We start from the raw sequence: 18,442 nt of genomic DNA, 5'->3' as shown, positions 1-18,442 counted from the left end.
ATCGACTGGTTAGCAATGGTGGAGTAGACGCCTCCGGGGTTGACGCTATCAGGCTGCACCGAGCCACGGGCGGTTGTCTCTCACCGGGCAGGATCATCATGGCCCCGTGCTCGCTGGTGGCGGCCTGCCGCAGCCTGGCCCTCTCTACGTGGCTGCTGTCTTTCTGCTTCGTCCACCTGCTGTGCCTGGATTTCACCGTGGCCGAGCGGGAGGAGTGGTACACCGCCTTCGTCAACATCACCTACGTGGACCCCGCCACCACGGAGCTCCGCACCGAGAAGACGGAGTGCGGTCGCTACGGGGAGCAGTCGCCGAAGGGGGACACCAAGGGGGTGGTGGTGCTGCCCGCAGCCCCGCACGACCGCCAGGCCTGCGACCACAACACACGGTTCGCGGTGCCCGCACAGTCCGGTGCCTGGATAGCGCTGATAGCCCACGGCAACTGCACCTACAAGGAAAAGATCCGCCACGCTGCAGCCCACAACGCCTCGGCGGTGGTCATCTTTAACGTGGGGTCCGCTAATGCCAACGACACCATCACGATGCCTTATTCCGGTACGGTGTTAAAAACATGCACAATCACACAATAACACAGCCGTCTTCAGGACATCAGTGCATTTCTTAAATATTATTATTAACACTAACTTTGAAATCACTTCGATCACTTTGTGCATATCTCTCTTTATGTCTAATCTTTAGATTAAACAATGAGACCAGACTAACAAGTCCCGTTCAGAACTTACCAGTGGCCAGAATCATTTAAAGATTCTATTTACAATATTTTTGCCACAAAAAAAAAGGCAGAACTTTCTTACATTGCACCCACGCTTTGTTTTCTGCTACTTTACACATAAGTGAGTTAAAGGTACAGACTAAAGTGTGTGTGTGTGTGTGTGTGTGGGAGAGATAGGAAGTTAAAAGCTCACAAGATAAACACAACAGAGGACTGAAGGAAAGACAAGTAGGATTAGATCTAATCAAAATACTAACACACTTTATGTATCTACCTACTTTATAGTGGGTTTTGTCCAACAATGAGCATACATTGTGGCATTGTGTTAAAACCTTCTGACCCTTTTATAGACCAGATGAACTATTGACAACATAATCTGCAGATGAATCAGTAAAGAAAACAGTTCTTAGTTCCAGCACTAGCTTCACACAGTGTTGGACAGTCGGAGCTGGATATCAAAGCCCTGACTGAAGGTCTGGGGCATTTTCCACTGTGCTGCTGTGTTGTAGCCATATGCTTAAACGGTTGAACTGTTGTCTCCACGTCAACAGAAAACATGCGCCTCTAATTCAGTTATGTCCAGAAAACTAACATTCGTTCGTAGCGAAGATTGAATGCTGAGCTGCATAACAGGCTGACTTTTGCTGTTAGTGGCAGGGGTGTGAGGTCTTCCTGTCTAAACTGTTGCTTCAACAGAATTAATAAAAACAACAGACTGCAGCTGAAAACCCCTTTAGGGAAACCCAGAGGTCCACTGCTCCAAGTTTGGAAGCTAGTAATAGAGGAAATTGTCGCAATAGTGTGCGTGTTTACTGGAAAAACAACTTTCCCATGACATTTTCACTTTCAGGGTCATTTTCAGACTTGAACTGGTGGACTTTTATAGAAGTTGTTAGGGTGAACTTTAAGGCCCTGGTGAACTTGGAAATCTGTTGTTTGCAGTGGTAAATACATTTCCAGTTGACTGGAGTTTTTGTTGGGTTTAAAATCCAACTTTTTATCCAGCTTTTTGCTGCGGTATCAGTCCTACTATTGCAGTTTATCCCTTCTGATCCAGATTAATGAAAACAATCAGTCTGTTAACTAAAGCGACCTAAAACTACCTTTATAATTGTTAAAGGTTAGGTGATTTGTTACTAAGTTACATCCTACTTTACTTTACTGACCAATTATCTTTTTTTTTTTTTTAAATGAGCCACTGTATCAATACAACTGATTTGTTGTTGACATCCCATGTAATTATTTCGAAAGCCTTGAGCATAAATGTTTGTTAATAAATTGTGGAAGCACAGCCTGTTGTTCTTGCAGAATAATGTGCACATACAGATCATCCAGAAAGTATTCAAAGCTCTTTTTTTTTTTATGTTACAGCCTTATTATTACAGTCCAATATGACAACATGAAAGAAGTTTATTTGAAATCTTTGCAAATGTATTTAAAAAACAAAAAACAAAAATCACATCTACACAGGTATTAATAGCCTTTCCCATGACACTCAAAATTAAACTCTGGTGCATCCTGTTTCCACTGATCATCTTTGAGATGTTTCTAGAACTTTGTTGTAGACTCCTGTTTCCCAAAGGAGTCCACCTGTGTGAAATTCAGTTGACTGGACATGATTTGGAAAAGCATACCCTTGTCTATATAAGGTCCGACAGTTAACAGTGCATGTCAGAGCACAAACCAAGCCATGAAGTGCAAGGAATTGTCTGTAGAATTCAGAGACAGGATTGTATCGAGGCACAGATCTGGGGAAGGGTATAGGAAAATATCTGCAGCATTGAAGGCCCCAATGAGTACAGCGACCTCCACCATCATCAAATGGAAGAAGTTTGGAACCACCAGGACTCTTCCTAGAGCTGGCTGATCCAAACTGATAGCGATAGAAAGGCTTTAGTCAGGAAGGTGACCGAGAACCTGAGAGTCAGTCTGAAAGAGCTCCAGCGTTTCTCTGTGGCGAGATGAGAACCTTCCAGAAGAACAACCATCTCTGCAGCACTCCACCAATCAGGCCTGTATGGTAGAGTGGCCAGACATCAACCACTCCTCAGTAAAAGGCACACGGCAGCCCACCTGAAGGACTCGAAGATCATGAGAAACAAAATTCACTGGTTTGATGAAACAAAGATTAAACTCTTTGGCCTGAATGCTAAGTGTCATGTCTGGAGGAAACCAGGCACCACTCACCAACTGGCCAATACCATCCCTACTGTAAAGCATGGTGGTGGCAGCATCATGCTGTTGGGATGTTTTTCAGCAACTGGGAGACTAGTAAATATCGCTCAAGTACAGAGACCTCTTTGATGAAAACCTGTTCCAGAAAGCTCTGGACCTCAGACGGGGATGATGGTTCTTCTTTCAACAGGACAACGACCCTAAGCACACAGCTAAGATAACAAAGGAGTGGGTACAACACAACTCTGTTGCCAGTAGTTTGTTGCTTTGTTGCTTCAACAAGTATTAAGCTAAGGCACTTAGCTACTTACTTACAAGGTACTTGTAATTTTGTTCAATTTGTTTTTTTTTTGTTTGTTTTTTTTTATGTTTTAATACATTTGCAAAGAATTCAAACAAACTTTCATTATGGGGTATAGTTTGTAGAATTTAGAGGAAAATAATGAATTGGATCCATTTTGGAGTAAGGCTGTAACATAAAATAATGTGGAAAAAAGATGTGCTGTGAATACTTCCTCAATGCACTGTAAATGACTCACCATTGTGATGCTTTCGGGAGTATTATTAGTGAAAATATGCCTGATCACTAATAAAAAAAATAAAATACAATTTGGTAGTATTCCCTACAGTCAGTAATTCATTATACAGTAGTACTATCTGTTCGGATATCACATGTACAACCAAGGGCTGCACACAGCTATCACAATCCTGTTTTTAACTTCCCTAAACTCATGGCTACAAAAGATGTCTTAATTCTGAACAAATTTACCGGGAACGCTGATAATTTAATCTAAGATCTACTGACACAAGTCATAAGAAATTTTCTTTCTCTGGAATTGAAAACTATTTTTCTTGGCATGTTCTTATTGCCTCCTTTCCAAACCTTCACTTTAGAAGTTGTTGGGGATTAGTCTTGCCTCATATTGCTCTTTTTGCAAGTCACTGATGTCCAGTTGGGTCCAGTTAGTCAGTTATTGGCGTTTACTAGGCTCCAGTCAGTCAGTCGCTGGTGTCCAGTGGGGTCCAGTCAGAGCTTTGAGCTATAAAAGCATGTAAATCCGTCCCTGTGGAATCAGCTGTTGTATCATTCCACTGTTCATCCGATAGATTAGTTCAAAGCTGCTGATAAAAACAAACTGGGTTGGTTCCTAAACCATATAGGTCCAGGGTTTTTAAAATTTATACTCAGAGGAGAAAGTACAGAAATAGATTCTCACAGGGTCTGGGACCTTCAGAAGGACCCGAGAGGGAGAATATTTTGTCTGGCCTTTATTTCTCAAATAATTTTGTTTGGGTTTCTATAACTTTAGTCTGAGGCCTCTCAGCTTTAGAAATGGAAATGTGGGCAACAGGGAGGAACACATTGATCCCAGTGGATTATTTTTAGTTAGAGACAAATTGATTTTTGTTAGTGTGTGTGTTGTGTTGGACAGGGTTAATGTGAGTTCAGCCTTGGCCCCAGGGAATTTGTCCAACTTGTGTCCTGCCAAAACACACACACACACACACACACACACACACACACACACACACACACACACACACACACACACACACACACACACACACACAGAAAGAGACAGTGAAACATGCAAAAGTTGTGCTTTTTTTAAAGTCTATTTCCGCTTGTCCTATTCAGAGTAAATAAAATTTATCCACTTACTCACTTTATCTACAAAGTTATCCACTTACAACAAACAACCACTGCCTACGTGGATAGATTTAGCCCAGATGTGGCAAGATTTTAAATAAAGTATCCATTCCTAGTTTAATGTGCCTAAAATAGTAACACAAAAAAAATCTGATCTTTCATGTCTTGATTGAGACCAACCATAAAAACCTCATAGTACCACTGGAAAAAGTATGTGAACCCTTGAGTTAATGACCTCCAAAAGAAAATGTTAAGAAATTGAGTTTGGAGCTGTGGACTAGAGCTACTTAGACTGATTAAAACCACTAAACACAAAGACAATACACTTATGTGAGCCAGGCCTCACCAAAAAGTTGGATCTACGATCAAGAATTGTTGATGTACATAAAGCTGGAAATGGTTACAAAGAGATTTCAAAGACTTTAGAAATTCACCAATCTGCAGTTAGGCAAACGATCTTTAAATGGAGATACTGTGGCTACTCTACCAAGAAGTGGGTGCACAGTCAAAATAAACTCAAGAGCACAACAAAGACTCATCCGTGAGGTAAAGAAACAACCCCAAATTAAACTTAAAGAGTTAACATCTGTGCTAATGAGTCTAAAGGTCAATAGCTTCACGGTCTCCACAGCAGAACGTGTTCCGCATGTGTATTTGGCATTAATTTTTACGCCGGATGCCCGTTCTGCCACAAGCCTCCTATTTGGCCACCAAGGTGGCCCTTGGTGGCTGTGAAGGCCGGCACCTGGTGGGGTGGGATTCTAATCCACGGACTTCTGCATCCCAATCCAACGCTCTAGCACTGGGTAATGTAGCTAAGATTGACTGTATGTAAAACCTTGACCAATCAGGTTGTCTGTGGCAGGACACCACAAAGGAAGCCACTGTTTACTAAAAAATATATACTAAATATGAAAATTAAACTTTTACTTTTATAACTGCAGCTATGGTTTACTGCAGAAATCAACACTCTTCTGGGACATTTTTCTTCTACCTTTGGTGTTACATGAGGTTGTGTGTTTACTGGGTCAACCCACAGTCACAAGCATAACCTCAAACTCCCGAATTACCAAATTTGTATCGAAAACCCCCTGCGACTACACACAAACTCACATACAGTTTCTGCCCACACTTGCAGAATTAAGGCATTGTGGTTATACTTTTCTTGTTCAGTATCACAGAAACAGTGTGGTTTTTTGTTTGGCTATCTGTGTTATGTGTCTTGCAGCTGTTGAAGGTCAGTATTGTGGTTTCTCTTCAAGGTGGGAGTAGACACTTGTGTCCAACATACTGAGTCATCATCAGCTATAGACCCTGACATCTGATTACTAAGAGAGTTGTTTTTCAAAAAGTCACAAGATCTTTTGCTTCTTCTTTGGATGCTCCTCCTCCAGATTCTTTATTCATCACTTTGAGTAGGTCTACGGAAATTACTTGCACTATTTTGGGAATGAGTGAAAGATTTCAATAATGGTTTGACCTATGGTTGATTCCTTCCTAACAGGCTGATGTCACTGGCTAATGGGTGGTTCTAAGGTTCTACGATGAGATTTAGGATGTTTGTCAAAGACATACCAAAGGTGACAACAAAACAATCACAAGTAGCCATAAAATGACCACACTGGAGCGCAAAATGGTGACAGAGCCACAAAATATCTGTTAAGACCTTTCCTGGAAGAGATACTAGTGATGCAAACCTACCACAGAGACACATAAGTTGTACAAAGAGATTTAAGGTGTCCTCAGGGGCACAATTGAGGCCAATAAAGCCGCAAAGATGCATAAAACAATGACAAAGACACACATTGACCACAAAGAAATTAAAACCATTTACAGAGAGACCTAAAACAACCCTAAAGACTTACACAATACCCTCAGAAAGACAAAGGATTACCATAAAGACCAGCGGCACATCTACAAAAGAGGTAATGTGTCCCCAAAGAGATGCCAATGATGCAAAACAGCCGCATAGAAAAACAAGGTGTCCTTAAAGCGAGATAAAATGCCCTCATTGTGATGCAGAACCAACACAAAGACATGCAAAAGTGTCTTCAAAGACCTGCATAATAACTGTAAGAATAATAACAGCCAGAAATTAAATGGCTGCATGGTTTGTGGTTGTTTTGTGTCTGTTTTAGTGGTTGATCACCTTCATAGCTGGTGTGGGGACACGTGATGTGTCATCTTCAGTTGATTTCACTAGGGTGAGGTTGGTTCCCTTCCTCACAGTAAACTTACAGAGTAGTTGGGATTGCATGCTGCTTCCCAGCTCGTAAATAGGAGGTTATGTTTCACCTGAAGACAGGATAGCACTGGGTTAGCATTTGTTGAAACATGCTTTACAACGTACGAATCCTCCAGGCTCACAAGTGTCAGTGAATAATCACCACTGAAGCGACCAAGAGCAGGTTTTGTAACTATAACAGAGCATGAAGACATGCTGGTATCTGTTAGCCATAAACATGGTCTGAGATTATGAATCTGAACACAGAAAAATGCAGAACTCGCACTGTGCTTAAGGTCTGTACTGATCCTAAAGCCATATCAAGCCAAATGAGGCAAGGCTTCATGTCAAGTCACCTGCAATTGTGAGGAATACTTATTTTTAGTGGTTGCCTCTTGTGAGTGGGCGAGGGGCTGGTTGTCATAGTGATTGGGGGCAGTGGGTTTTTTATGCAGAAGTTGTCATTGGATCAATGAACAGGCAAAGGAAGTGTCTCCTGGTGAGTGTTGCAGTGTGTGTTCACTCGCTGGTCACACGATGCTGCTCAGTTTCAATTTTTTATGACCTTCTCTTATGAAATAATGGAGTTTTATTTAAACTCTTGAGGCAACTAAAAACAATCTGAGAAGGAAACCTCACCCTTTGTTTAATCTCCTCCACTCCTCTTTTTGAGCAGAAATGCCTGAAATGACACTGCCAATTTAAGATACCGATCACTGCTGAACCTCACTGACTTCAAAATAAAATAAGCTTCTCACTTCCTTTGAAATGGGACATAAAACAGAGCAGTGGGGCTTTGAATTCAGGATAAAATCGGTTTGGTTCGTCTAATAGAAATACAGACTAAATAAATTGTTACGTGTTGATGTGACGAAAAACAACAGCCAGGCCTAGACTGCCTCCAGGTAATTCTTCAGCGCTGACACCAACGTCCTCTTGGCCCCAAGAATGAGGTGATTACCTTTCGGGGGTCGAAGGTATTATGTCGTATTAATGTCAACGCAATGTTCCAGGAACGCCTGAAGGCAATTTCATTATATCTGGGACAAACTTGAACTGATTAGAACGTAAGTGTGGATAAACATGTGAATTTCTACTTGACTGGCTCATACAATTGCAAGATGGTAAATTGAAACTCCCTTCAGTCTGACGGACATGACCACGAGGCGCAATCGAATGTTAAATTACACTGTGTGCGTGTTTTCCCTGTAGCGTCAAGTACCATGTTTTGTTATGATAACGCAACTGACGCAATTGATGTTACACCAATCAGCAACAACCGTACTCCCAGTGGTCTTAAAATTGTCATAGAGGGTCAACATTTCTACTCTAAGCAGTCTGCAAAAACTTATGGTAATTATGACAAAAATGTTAGTGGTTAATGTAATTAAAGGGTCAAAGGTCCCTGTGGGTAAAGGTGAAGCTGATTTTAACTATAATATACCAGCACAAAACCTTTTTATATTAAAAGCACTATGTGGTGATAAGTTTGTGGCTGATGTGTGTAAGTCTAGGGTGTGTCCTTCCCTAACCAGCATCTGTGTTTGTAAGATCAGAAAAATCTCCAATAATGACGCAAATTTCCCCAGAAATTCTGTGGTCACAATGAAAATCTAACCCCTGAATCTCTGTCAGCGCACAGAGATCCTTTAGTGGATAATTGTGAGCAAATCTCAAATGTGCAGTTGATTCATGTCCAGGACAGATTTTCTCTTTTAGGGAAATTCAAGAGAATGTTCTTCATGCCACAGATCCTTCCATGTTCTTGCAAGGCTTGTAGTATGTCTTGTGGTTTGCTTGAGGTTTTGCAACAAAGGAGGACAAACGAGCCAGTTAAATGACAACTGTAATAATTGTTTATTAGACAATAATGAAACCAAGAGAGAAAACAATAATGATGTTCTGTGGTATGTGTGCATGTTGTCAGTTGGGGAAAAATGAGAAAACAAGCCAAAACTTCGAGATGTGAGTCCTAAAGAAGAGAGACAAAATGAGAGCAAGGTTTTATAACCTCAGCTGAGGCCTGCACAGGTGTTAACATGCCTGCAGTCTCCTGCAGAACGAATGCAGTCAGGGAAGGCAAAGGGGAGGGGTTGTAACACCTGTCTAAAAAGAAACTGGGCCAAAGAGAAAATGCACCTAGTTTCAAAAAACGATACTAAATCAATACCAGGTACTAAAATTAATCACTATTGATAAGTGGTTTTTCTGGCCACTGGGCAGGAAAAGTCTTCACTGTTTTTCAACTGTACATGTAGCACATTGTTTGAAGGATGTTAAAATTTCAGACGTATCCAGGTCAGATGAACAGTGTGGTCTTGTGGTAGTAACTCTCAACTTCTTACTTTTTTATTTGTTGTATTCAGGTATAGGTGAGGTGGTCGCCATCATGATCCCAGAGCCAAAAGGCCGTGAGGTCGTAACGCTGCTGGAGCGAAACCTCACAGTCACTATGACGATAAGCATTGGGACGAGGAACCTGCAGAAATATGTCAGCAGGACGTCGGTGGTGTTTGTATCCATCTCCTTCATCGTGCTGATGATCATTTCCCTTGCCTGGCTTGTCTTCTACTACATCCAGAGGTTCAGATACGCCAACGCCAGAGACAGGAACCAGGTACGTGCACACATCCACTGAGATCAGACCTAATAAGTGAATTCACTTATTTCCAAGCGGCTCAGAGGCGTTAAATGACAAAACACAATATAACACAATATAAGACTTAACAACATGGTCAAGTCAATAATGGATAATTGTTAATTGTCAGAATAGTTGCTGATTAATTTTTTCCAGATGAACTGATCTTTGCAGCTCAGCTTATGTTCAACTAAAAAGACGGAATAAACCGATAAATTACAAAATAAATAAATTAGATAAATAAATTACATTAAAAAACAGTAACAGATTGTGAAATGTAGTGAAAGTTCTTTTATCCAGTAATATTATGATCATTGTTTTTGCAATTAACAAAAAAATCCTTTTGCTTATCCCGACATGATTAAAGACGCCGCTCATGTGATCTTGCTCAGATTCATGAGAAGCATCAGAAAGACAAAAACTCCCAGAGGAAGTTGACTTGGATCTGGGCTCCAGTGAGTCTGATGAATCACATCAACACATTTCTCAACCGACACAGCCCACTGTGTTTTTAAACAAGGTTAAATGTATTTGCATGGAGTCAGACACATCATTGATCTTTGTCACACTTGCGTTCATGTACTTCGTGCCCCTGATTGTAACATGCTCCCGCAAGGTTTGAAATACGCATTTTGCTTTGCTTAGATTTCACCCCGTGTGACAAACTGGCTGAACGTTTGTAACAAAGGAGGACAAACCACACAGTTAAATGCCAATTGTAATGATTTGTTAATAGAAAATAATTGAACCATAAGATAAAACAATATAATTAATAAAGTGTGTGTTATGGACTGGAGTAGTAAATGTTGCGCAGGTTGTCAGTGAAGACGAAACAAAACAAAACCCGGAGATGTCATTCCTATGGAAATGTACTTTGAGGAATTTGCAGCACACCGAGGATTTATTTACAGTATGTTTCCCAGCTAATGGCCTCTGCTGCTCATCGGGGACTAAATGTGTACATTTCCACCTCTCTCTCCTCTTTCCCCAGCGGCGACTTGGAGACGCAGCGAAGAAGGCCATCAGTAAGCTGCAGGTCCGCACCATCCGAAAGGGCGATCAGGAGACGGAGGCTGACTTCGACAACTGCGCTGTCTGCATCGAGGGCTACAAGGCCAATGATGTGGTCCGCATACTGCCCTGCAGGTAAAAGTGCACAAAGAGCAGGAACTTTCCCAGGGGACTAATTAGAACTGTGTTTGAGCCGACGTTGCAGAATAAGTTGGGTGTGAATTCTCCATCTAACATCAAATTGTTTTTCCTTTGAACTGCATCCAGTACTTTAAAAAAGTTTAGACTGAGCACTACTGGATCCTTCTGGACCCTTCTGGATACAGTAGACAATTGAACTATTTTGATGTAAAATTCTGTAAACCTGCGGATTAATATCATCATCATCAACGTCCTGCTGCAGGCCGCACGATGTATTGTTTCAGTTTGTGATTGTGATGTGCGCATGCGCAATATTCCCATCGCATGAGTGACATGACTCATGTCAAGTGAGGCAAATTGATGATGCTCCATGTAAGTCTTTAGCAAACAAAGGTTCACCAAACACATTTACTTTGTCGACAGTACTTTTACGGTGAGGTAACAAATGTATTAAACTACTTCAATTCCCAAAATCACTTCAGAAGAGCAGTCACAGCGCTCACCTGCTTGTGTTTTTGTTGCGCTAAAATCTGCTGCTTAACCAGTGTTGCGCATAGACATGTCTCAGAAGCGTTTTACTGAACGCGCAAATTCTTCCTGTGAATGGCGAATTAAATGTTTCTATTTGCAACTAAATAAGTTCAACTGAGTGTTGTTAACACACATAATGATTGTGAGCAGCAAATACTACAGCGTGTCCTGCGAATCTCCAGTCAGCCACCTGCAACGCAGCATCCGTTGATCGGTTTAATGAACCTTTACTGGATTTACTGTAATTACAGTTGTGTGTTCCCAGTCCCTCTGCAGTATGTTACCATACTTCACTGAACAAACATGAAATCAGGCATAACATTATAACCACCTGTGTATACTAATGCAATACAATACAGTGGCTCAGCCATGAATTCTGCTTTTACAAAGTTATAATTTCTCAGATTTTTTGGTTAATGCCCAATGGCGAAACCAACACAGCATATCTGCAGAAGAACAACATAGCCATTGCAAAGTGCAAAGTTTGGGCATGTTTTGCAACAAAACTGAGTCAACCATGAACCTTTCTCTATACCAGAGTATAGTAGAGAAAATGTGAGGCCATCTGTCTAACAGCTAAAGCTTTGTCAAAACTGGGTCATGCAACAGGACAATGGTCTGGAAAACACCAGTAAATCTACATCAGAATAGCTGAAACATAAAAGAACCAAGGTCCACACCTCAACCCAATTTAAAAAAACAAAAACAAATCTGTGCCCGGACCTTAAGAGACCTGTGCATAAAGTTGGGTCTGCAAGCGATTCAGTCATCGGGGGGCTTGGTATTGCCCACATGCTTGTTTTAATTTTGAATACTTTTTTGTTAAGTAAATAATGGCACCAGGGGGAAAAAGTTATGATGTTATTCATATGATGTTATTGCATTGCAAGCAACACACTGAAAAAAGCGTATCAACACTGTTTGAACTATTTAAAAAGTATGAAAGAAATGGGTGTTAGTGCCACGTGTCACATCTTGTGTGCTTTTTTAACTTTAAGTCCTTAAAGCGAAGAATTTAATTTCGTAATTGTTTAGAACGTTTTTTTGAACAGGACATTGAAGTCTTGTGTGATTTTATTTGTATCTTGTTTGTCTGTTGTCATGGGATCATAAAATCTCTGTGATAATGGAGTTTCTTGGACAAACTGTGTTTGTGTGATGAGGGGAAAGTATTTCAGGATTGTGTGGAAAGTGGAGGTTGTGACTACAGTAACTTTTTGTTTTGCTGTGACCCAAAGATAGCCCAGTTATTTGTCGTATGAGATTATGAAATCAATTTGATGAGATACCCGAGAGAAAGAAAAAGAAAACAAAGCATGTTTATCCAGATTCTTCGTGCCTTGTGTAACTACACAAAATGAAAGCAGCTGTGAACTTGTTTCTCCCCCTGCATTTTGCTGACATGTTTGTGTGAGTGAACTGAGTGAACTGACTTTTTTTGTTTCTTCTCCGCAGACATTTATTCCACAAGAGTTGTGTGGATCCCTGGCTGCTGGATCACCGCACATGTCCAATGTGCAAGATGAACATCCTGAAAGCCCTGGGCATTGCTGTGAGTTGGCTTCTCTGACTGCATTGTTAACAGTAGGTGCTGGATCAAGGCCTTTCTTTGGTACATGTGATGGAACGGGTGTCGACCCTGGGATGTGACAAATTCTTCACAAATGCCAAAGGAAAAAGTTCAATTGTTCATTGCTGCATACAGGGTGTTGCCTTTTTTTTAAACCATCTTTATTGCATCTACTTCTCTGCAGTTGAATGCAGACTGCCTTGATGACCTGCCTCTGGACTACGACCTGGCCTTAGGCGGTGGCGTAGGAGTGGGAGGTGTTGGGGCTCTGGCCCTAGAGGCTGTAGTTTCTGGGGCGTCGAGTGACGGCACGCTGAGCGAGGCTGGCTCCTCAGTGGTGCTGGACCCCGGCGTGCGGCGGATGGGACTTCCACAGGACTACCAGGACTCGGACACCCTGAGAGACAGCCCTCTGACGGCCACCACTGACACACATACAGGTAACACAGCTGGACTGTATTTTCAGAGGGAACCAGATCAGTGGTGTTACAGTGACACCAAGTGGTGTTTCATCTACATAACAACTTTTTGTTTAGTGCATAGTGAGAGATGTAAAAATGAAAGAAAGGAACATTCTGTAAGGTGTATGTAGGTTCCCCAATGTTTTACAAGCACCACATTCAGTTTGACTGTATGTAACCAAAGTAGTGCTCCAGGGAAACACTAAGATAAAGTACACAATCAACTCTACTGGCTTTCTGTTGTGCGTTCATGCTTTGGGTGCTATGACTGTAGTTTTACATTTAATTTTATTATACTGGCACAACAGATCCACTATAGGTAGAAGAGTCGTGATCTTCAGGGGCAACTAACTGCAGTTTAAGAAAATTGCACATACATTTTTTTTTTTTTTGGATAGAATTACATTTTAGAAAAGAGCAAATTCTAACAATTTAAACCATTTATTTAAATATCAGAATCTTAATTACATTTCCCTCTATAAACTCACTGAAGGAGCTGAGCGATTTAGTAATTGATTATTACATTGTAATAGCACACAGAAGCGCAAACGTATCCCTAGCTTATCAAGAACTGTTCTTTAATCATCAGAAGTAATAAAAATAGACAGGGAATGTATAGTAATTACCACAGTTATAGTACAATAATGAAACAAATATAAGTGCAAAAGTTTGCATCACTGTGAAAAAAGTAATTAAAAATTAACTGTAATTTCTTTTATTTTAAGAAACACATCAAAATATCCACTTCACATCTCACTTCAGTCTTCCCTCTCTCTTACAGGGGAGCTTCAGCCAATGGCAAGCAGCGCCTCAGTTGCATCGTTGGTCATTGCTGTGGAAACAGGTCTATCAGATGAGGAGGGGTCCATGGAGCGATCTCATCTGGGGGACAAATCCTGAGAAGAGCACAATAGAATCAAACCAGAACTTGAGCCAAGACTAAGATCCAGTTCCAGTTTTAAACTTCAGTGAGTGTGACCCAAGCTTGGTCCTAACGCTGGTTCTGGCTTTGGCCTAGTAAAAGTGAAACCCAGAATCAGCACCGGGATTCAACTAGGTTTTCTCTCTGTGGACAAAACTTTGCTCAACCAAACCAAGTGAATCCAAGCTGAAACCAGGGTCTGACTGGATGATTTAAATGCATGTGTGTTAGTTCTGACAAGGTTGAAAACAGATCTTTGAATAATCTGTGCTCAAAGGAAACTGACTCCTCTGGTTTAGCTTAGTTTCCGTTTTCTCCCTCACAATTGAAGGTAGACCTTCAATCCAACCTGGGCTAACATGGGGGTGATCTGGTTTACCTTGGTATTACACTCTGCAGCTGTTTTCCCAGAGATAAACTATGATGTAGTTACTAAAAAAACAATCCAGTTCTTTTATTAGTCCAATCACTTTCTCTCAATTCCTGACAATGCGCCACACTGACAGAAGAAGCATAAATCAGGTCCTGTATTTTAATTTTAGTGAAAGTTGTCTTGACAATTGACGCCTGACTTAAAGGCCTGTCAAAAGACAGACAGTATTCAATCTGAAAAGCTAAAAGAATGACAGAAAAAGGAAGATCAAGCTCTTCAACCATCTTGTGAACAGGGTACGACTTGAATAACCTGAGGATGTCAACTGCCAAAAGAGGAATCCCTCTTCGAAAATGTTCCCCTTATTAGCAGAACTGGCTGGATAAGAACTCTAAGCACCAGGCAGTGTTTTTGATAGCTGTGAGGGATCCAGGCTGGGACTCTAGATTTACCTGCATGAACCTCTTCTTGAGACCTCTGTAGAATATACAGTTACCTGGTCTTTCCGGGGAGGGAGGCACAGAAATGAAATGAAACGATGGCGAACAGTGACACAGTATCAGGGTAGCTCACTTCTTGTCCTATTTGAAGTCCATGAAACAGTTGTTTTGTTTTTTGTTTTATGTTGTTTGAGCTCATTTGAATTTGCCCGCCCACATGCCAGGTGCTCTTTCTTGACGTGTGTGATGTCTGCGGTGACATACTATGAAGGAAAAGTTTTACTTTGAAAGGACACACCTGCCAATGCCGAGCAGGGGATTACAATTTTTTTATTTTATTTTTTCTCCTGTTTTGCTGAAACTGTTTACTTGTCAGTATTAAGGCTACAGTTTGTTTGCAGTATTATAGCAACTACACAAAGTTGTTTTTTCTCTCTTTTTGCCTCTCTGTATAATTCTAGGCTCCTTTATTTTACTTTGAAAGTATTTGGTTTGAAACCTCGATGGTGGTTCCAAACAACATTCCTGTGTTCATCTGGAAAAAGTACAAAACAATTCTCAGAATTTCTGAGATATAAGGAAGTTTGATTAAAACCTGCCATTTCAAATAATGTAGATTTTCTGACAGTAACGCACAGATGGAAGTAAGTAACTGTGTAAAAGCTAGTGACAAATCATGCAACTTGGGTCCTAGAATGTACAGAAGAAATTTCAAAACTGACCTGTTAAATATAGTTCAGAGACTTTACCACCAGCTATTCTTTTAGGTTTATTTACAGTTAAAAACTTTATTAACGCTACGCAGACACTATGTTCTCATCAATCATGTTACCACTCATTGTTTTTGCATGTCCAGAACTTGTGGCTTTGTTTCACTGTACGCATCAATTGACTGGCCTGATCACAACCTCGCACTGTATGTAATTGACTAAATAATTGATTTCAATTCCAGTAATATTCCAATTATCCACTAAAATAAACAACCCAACCATAGGCTGTAACGGATGTTTTAACACAAGCCAGCAATTCAAGTAATCGTTAAACTGCCTGTTGAACTTAACAGATGGGTTCTCAGCTCAGCTAAGTCTGTGGTAAAACAACACTCAGTGTTCATATGAACATCTGGAAGCGGTTTACTTGCTGCATACGGACCATGAATTAATGTTAAGCTCTTCCAGTGGAAGTGATGGTGGACGAATTCCACACTTACACAAGAAGCGTGTTTCGGAGGAATGACCTGTATTAACAGGGAGAATAGTTACAGCAAGCAGAACTTCTTTAAATGCAAAAGCAACTGACTTGTGTTACACTATCCTGTAAGGTAGAGGATGGAAAGACCATTGTCCAACTTGTCTGTGATGGTCCATCTAAAGTTTTCTTCCTGTCTGTCTGTCTCCCTGGCCCCACATGTCCATTACTATGGCATCATGCTGCCTTTTAAAAAAACATATTCGCCTTTAACCGTGACAAGCAAGGATCAGATCTTTCCCTTGTCATTCAGAGATGATTTCTCTGAACTTGGGCGAAACTCAAAGGATAATTTTGGTAATTTTCCTAATTAAGCCTGTTTTTAACCATGACATTAGACACGGTGCATTTTCTCTACTCTGAGTGTGTTTTTGTCATCTGAGAGCTCGGATTAGCTATTCAGTTTGAGCCATAGACCTCAATTGTTGTTCAAAAAGTGATTTTAAAGACATCAGCCAGACACACGGCTCCTCTGGGTGGTATATTTCATCAACTGTGATACTAGTGGTTCTTCTAAATCTAGCATTTGGTTTCAAATCACCACGAGGTTTTACAGCAATCTGTAGTAACCAAGTGTTTATATAGCTACAAGATACTGTTCATGTATTATCAACATGTAGAGAAAGTTTTACGTTAGGTTTATATTTACGTGTAGTGAGTAACTTTAATATGATGATAAAACTAACAAAGTGGAGTGTGAACAAAGATAGAAGATCTTGTTCAGCTGTAAAAGCTGATGGTGCCAACTGCAACGTAAAAAATCAAGAGAAACACTAGGGTCAAAGTTGATGAAATGAACAAAATTGCCACCTAGAGGAGCAGTGTGTCTGGCTGGTGTGCTTCCTAAGTTTTTGGACAACAATGGAGGACTATGGCACTGATGAAATGGCTAATCCGGGCTCCTCGGCTGAAAACTACACATGGTGAGTAGAGAGAGTTCAGTGTGTGTCTGTACGGCCATAGTTAAAAGGCTTAATTTAGAAAATGACCAAAATGTTTTTCATGCCTGCAGTCTGTACTGCCATACCGATCTCCAGAGGTTGAATAAACGATGCCAGAACAACATGTGACAAAAGATACCCGAGTTACAGAGTGACAGAAGCGGAGCCTCAGCTGTAGACAGCAAATCCGGAGAATCACTCCCTGCTTGAGTGAGTGCAGTTCACTCTTGACGTGTGCGTCAGCTCAAAGCCGAATATGTAAATATAAAATGTATATTCCACAAGTTCTCTGCGCCACATGGCATTGCTGCTGGTTTGCTAAACCGGTGTACATATTATGTAGGGCTGCAGCCATGTTGTGCTACCGGCACTGTGAGCTTCCTGAACCTGAAAGAGAGATAAAAGATTGTCTATTTTGATACCAGAGGAAATGTTTATTTTTGTAAGACTCCCCGCAGTAAAGACTTATTTCCCTCCCATCAGTTCATCGCTAAGGCCTGGTGATTCTCAATGTAATTGAGCATTAATCCGGTGGATGTGTTAATTATTTGTGTGATTGTACATATATACAGTACTTCAAGGGCCTTGATGAGAACCTTAACTCTTAACTTTGTCTGAGACAACTGAGCCTGATCGTAGGCTGGAGAACCAATTCTGTACCGTTTTTCTCATTTGGTACTTATGTCCAGAGTCAAACATTTTTTTCCACCAATGTAAAGGTGATGGTCAAGATGCAAGACTGCGCTGATTGCAAAATGCTTTTAAAGAAAAGTAGACAAATCAAAACATCTGTAAAGCTTTAACTATCACACATCTTAACACTGAAATACACAAGTGCTGCTTCTATTTTACCATTTGTATGAATACTTGACATTAAACATAATGGGTTTTAGTAATGAAAGTTTTAACTCCAGGGAGCTGAGACTGCTACCATAATGTAGACAAAAGAAGCAGTACTGTCATTGGTCTTTCCAGTCCTTGTGATGTCTCTCAAACCTTCAGAATTCAGAAAGACTTTTACTGCTTTGCTTCATGTTTTCTCTCCCCTCGCCGCTCAGTTTCAGGGCCGTGGACCGATTCAGACTCAGTTCATTCAGCTATGAGGATATAACCCAAACACTAGTTAATTTAAACACCGGTAAAATGGTGGAAAGCTTATTTGCTGTAATATATGAAGATGGTGGATTTGTATGAATTGTCTTGGGAAATCTTCAGTGAATAATATTTTAAATAAAGTCACTTCCTTTGTGTTGAAAGCTTTTCACTCTGGCACAGTTTTATTCTCTTGACAGCTTATCTGCTTCCACAGTAGTGAAACTAAACTGAACTCAAACGTCCTTTAAATGGGAACTGCACCCTGGCAACATTTGCTGTAGCTATTTG

General features: G+C 40.8%; 1 protein-coding gene across 1 annotated transcript; it reads left to right on the top strand.

Annotated features, from left to right (window-relative positions):
* The first annotated feature begins 69 nt into the window (after positions 1 to 69).
* rnf150b (ring finger protein 150b) lies at positions 70 to 18,323 on the top strand. Its single transcript, XM_067522714.1, has 6 exons — positions 70 to 555; positions 9,150 to 9,400; positions 10,413 to 10,567; positions 12,560 to 12,656; positions 12,859 to 13,114; positions 13,917 to 18,323. The coding sequence occupies exons 1-6, from the start codon at positions 99 to 101 to the stop codon at positions 14,033 to 14,035; spliced, it is 1,335 nt and encodes a 444-aa protein (XP_067378815.1). The 5' UTR covers positions 70 to 98; the 3' UTR covers positions 14,036 to 18,323.
* Positions 18,324 to 18,442: the final 119 nt, after the last annotated feature.

This window comes from Channa argus, chromosome 12 (genome assembly GCF_033026475.1).
Source record: "Channa argus isolate prfri chromosome 12, Channa argus male v1.0, whole genome shotgun sequence".
NCBI classification, from domain to species: domain Eukaryota; kingdom Metazoa; phylum Chordata; class Actinopteri; order Anabantiformes; family Channidae; genus Channa; species Channa argus.
Note: the sequence above shows the minus strand (reverse complement) of the source record. Positions and strands in the feature narration are given on the sequence as shown.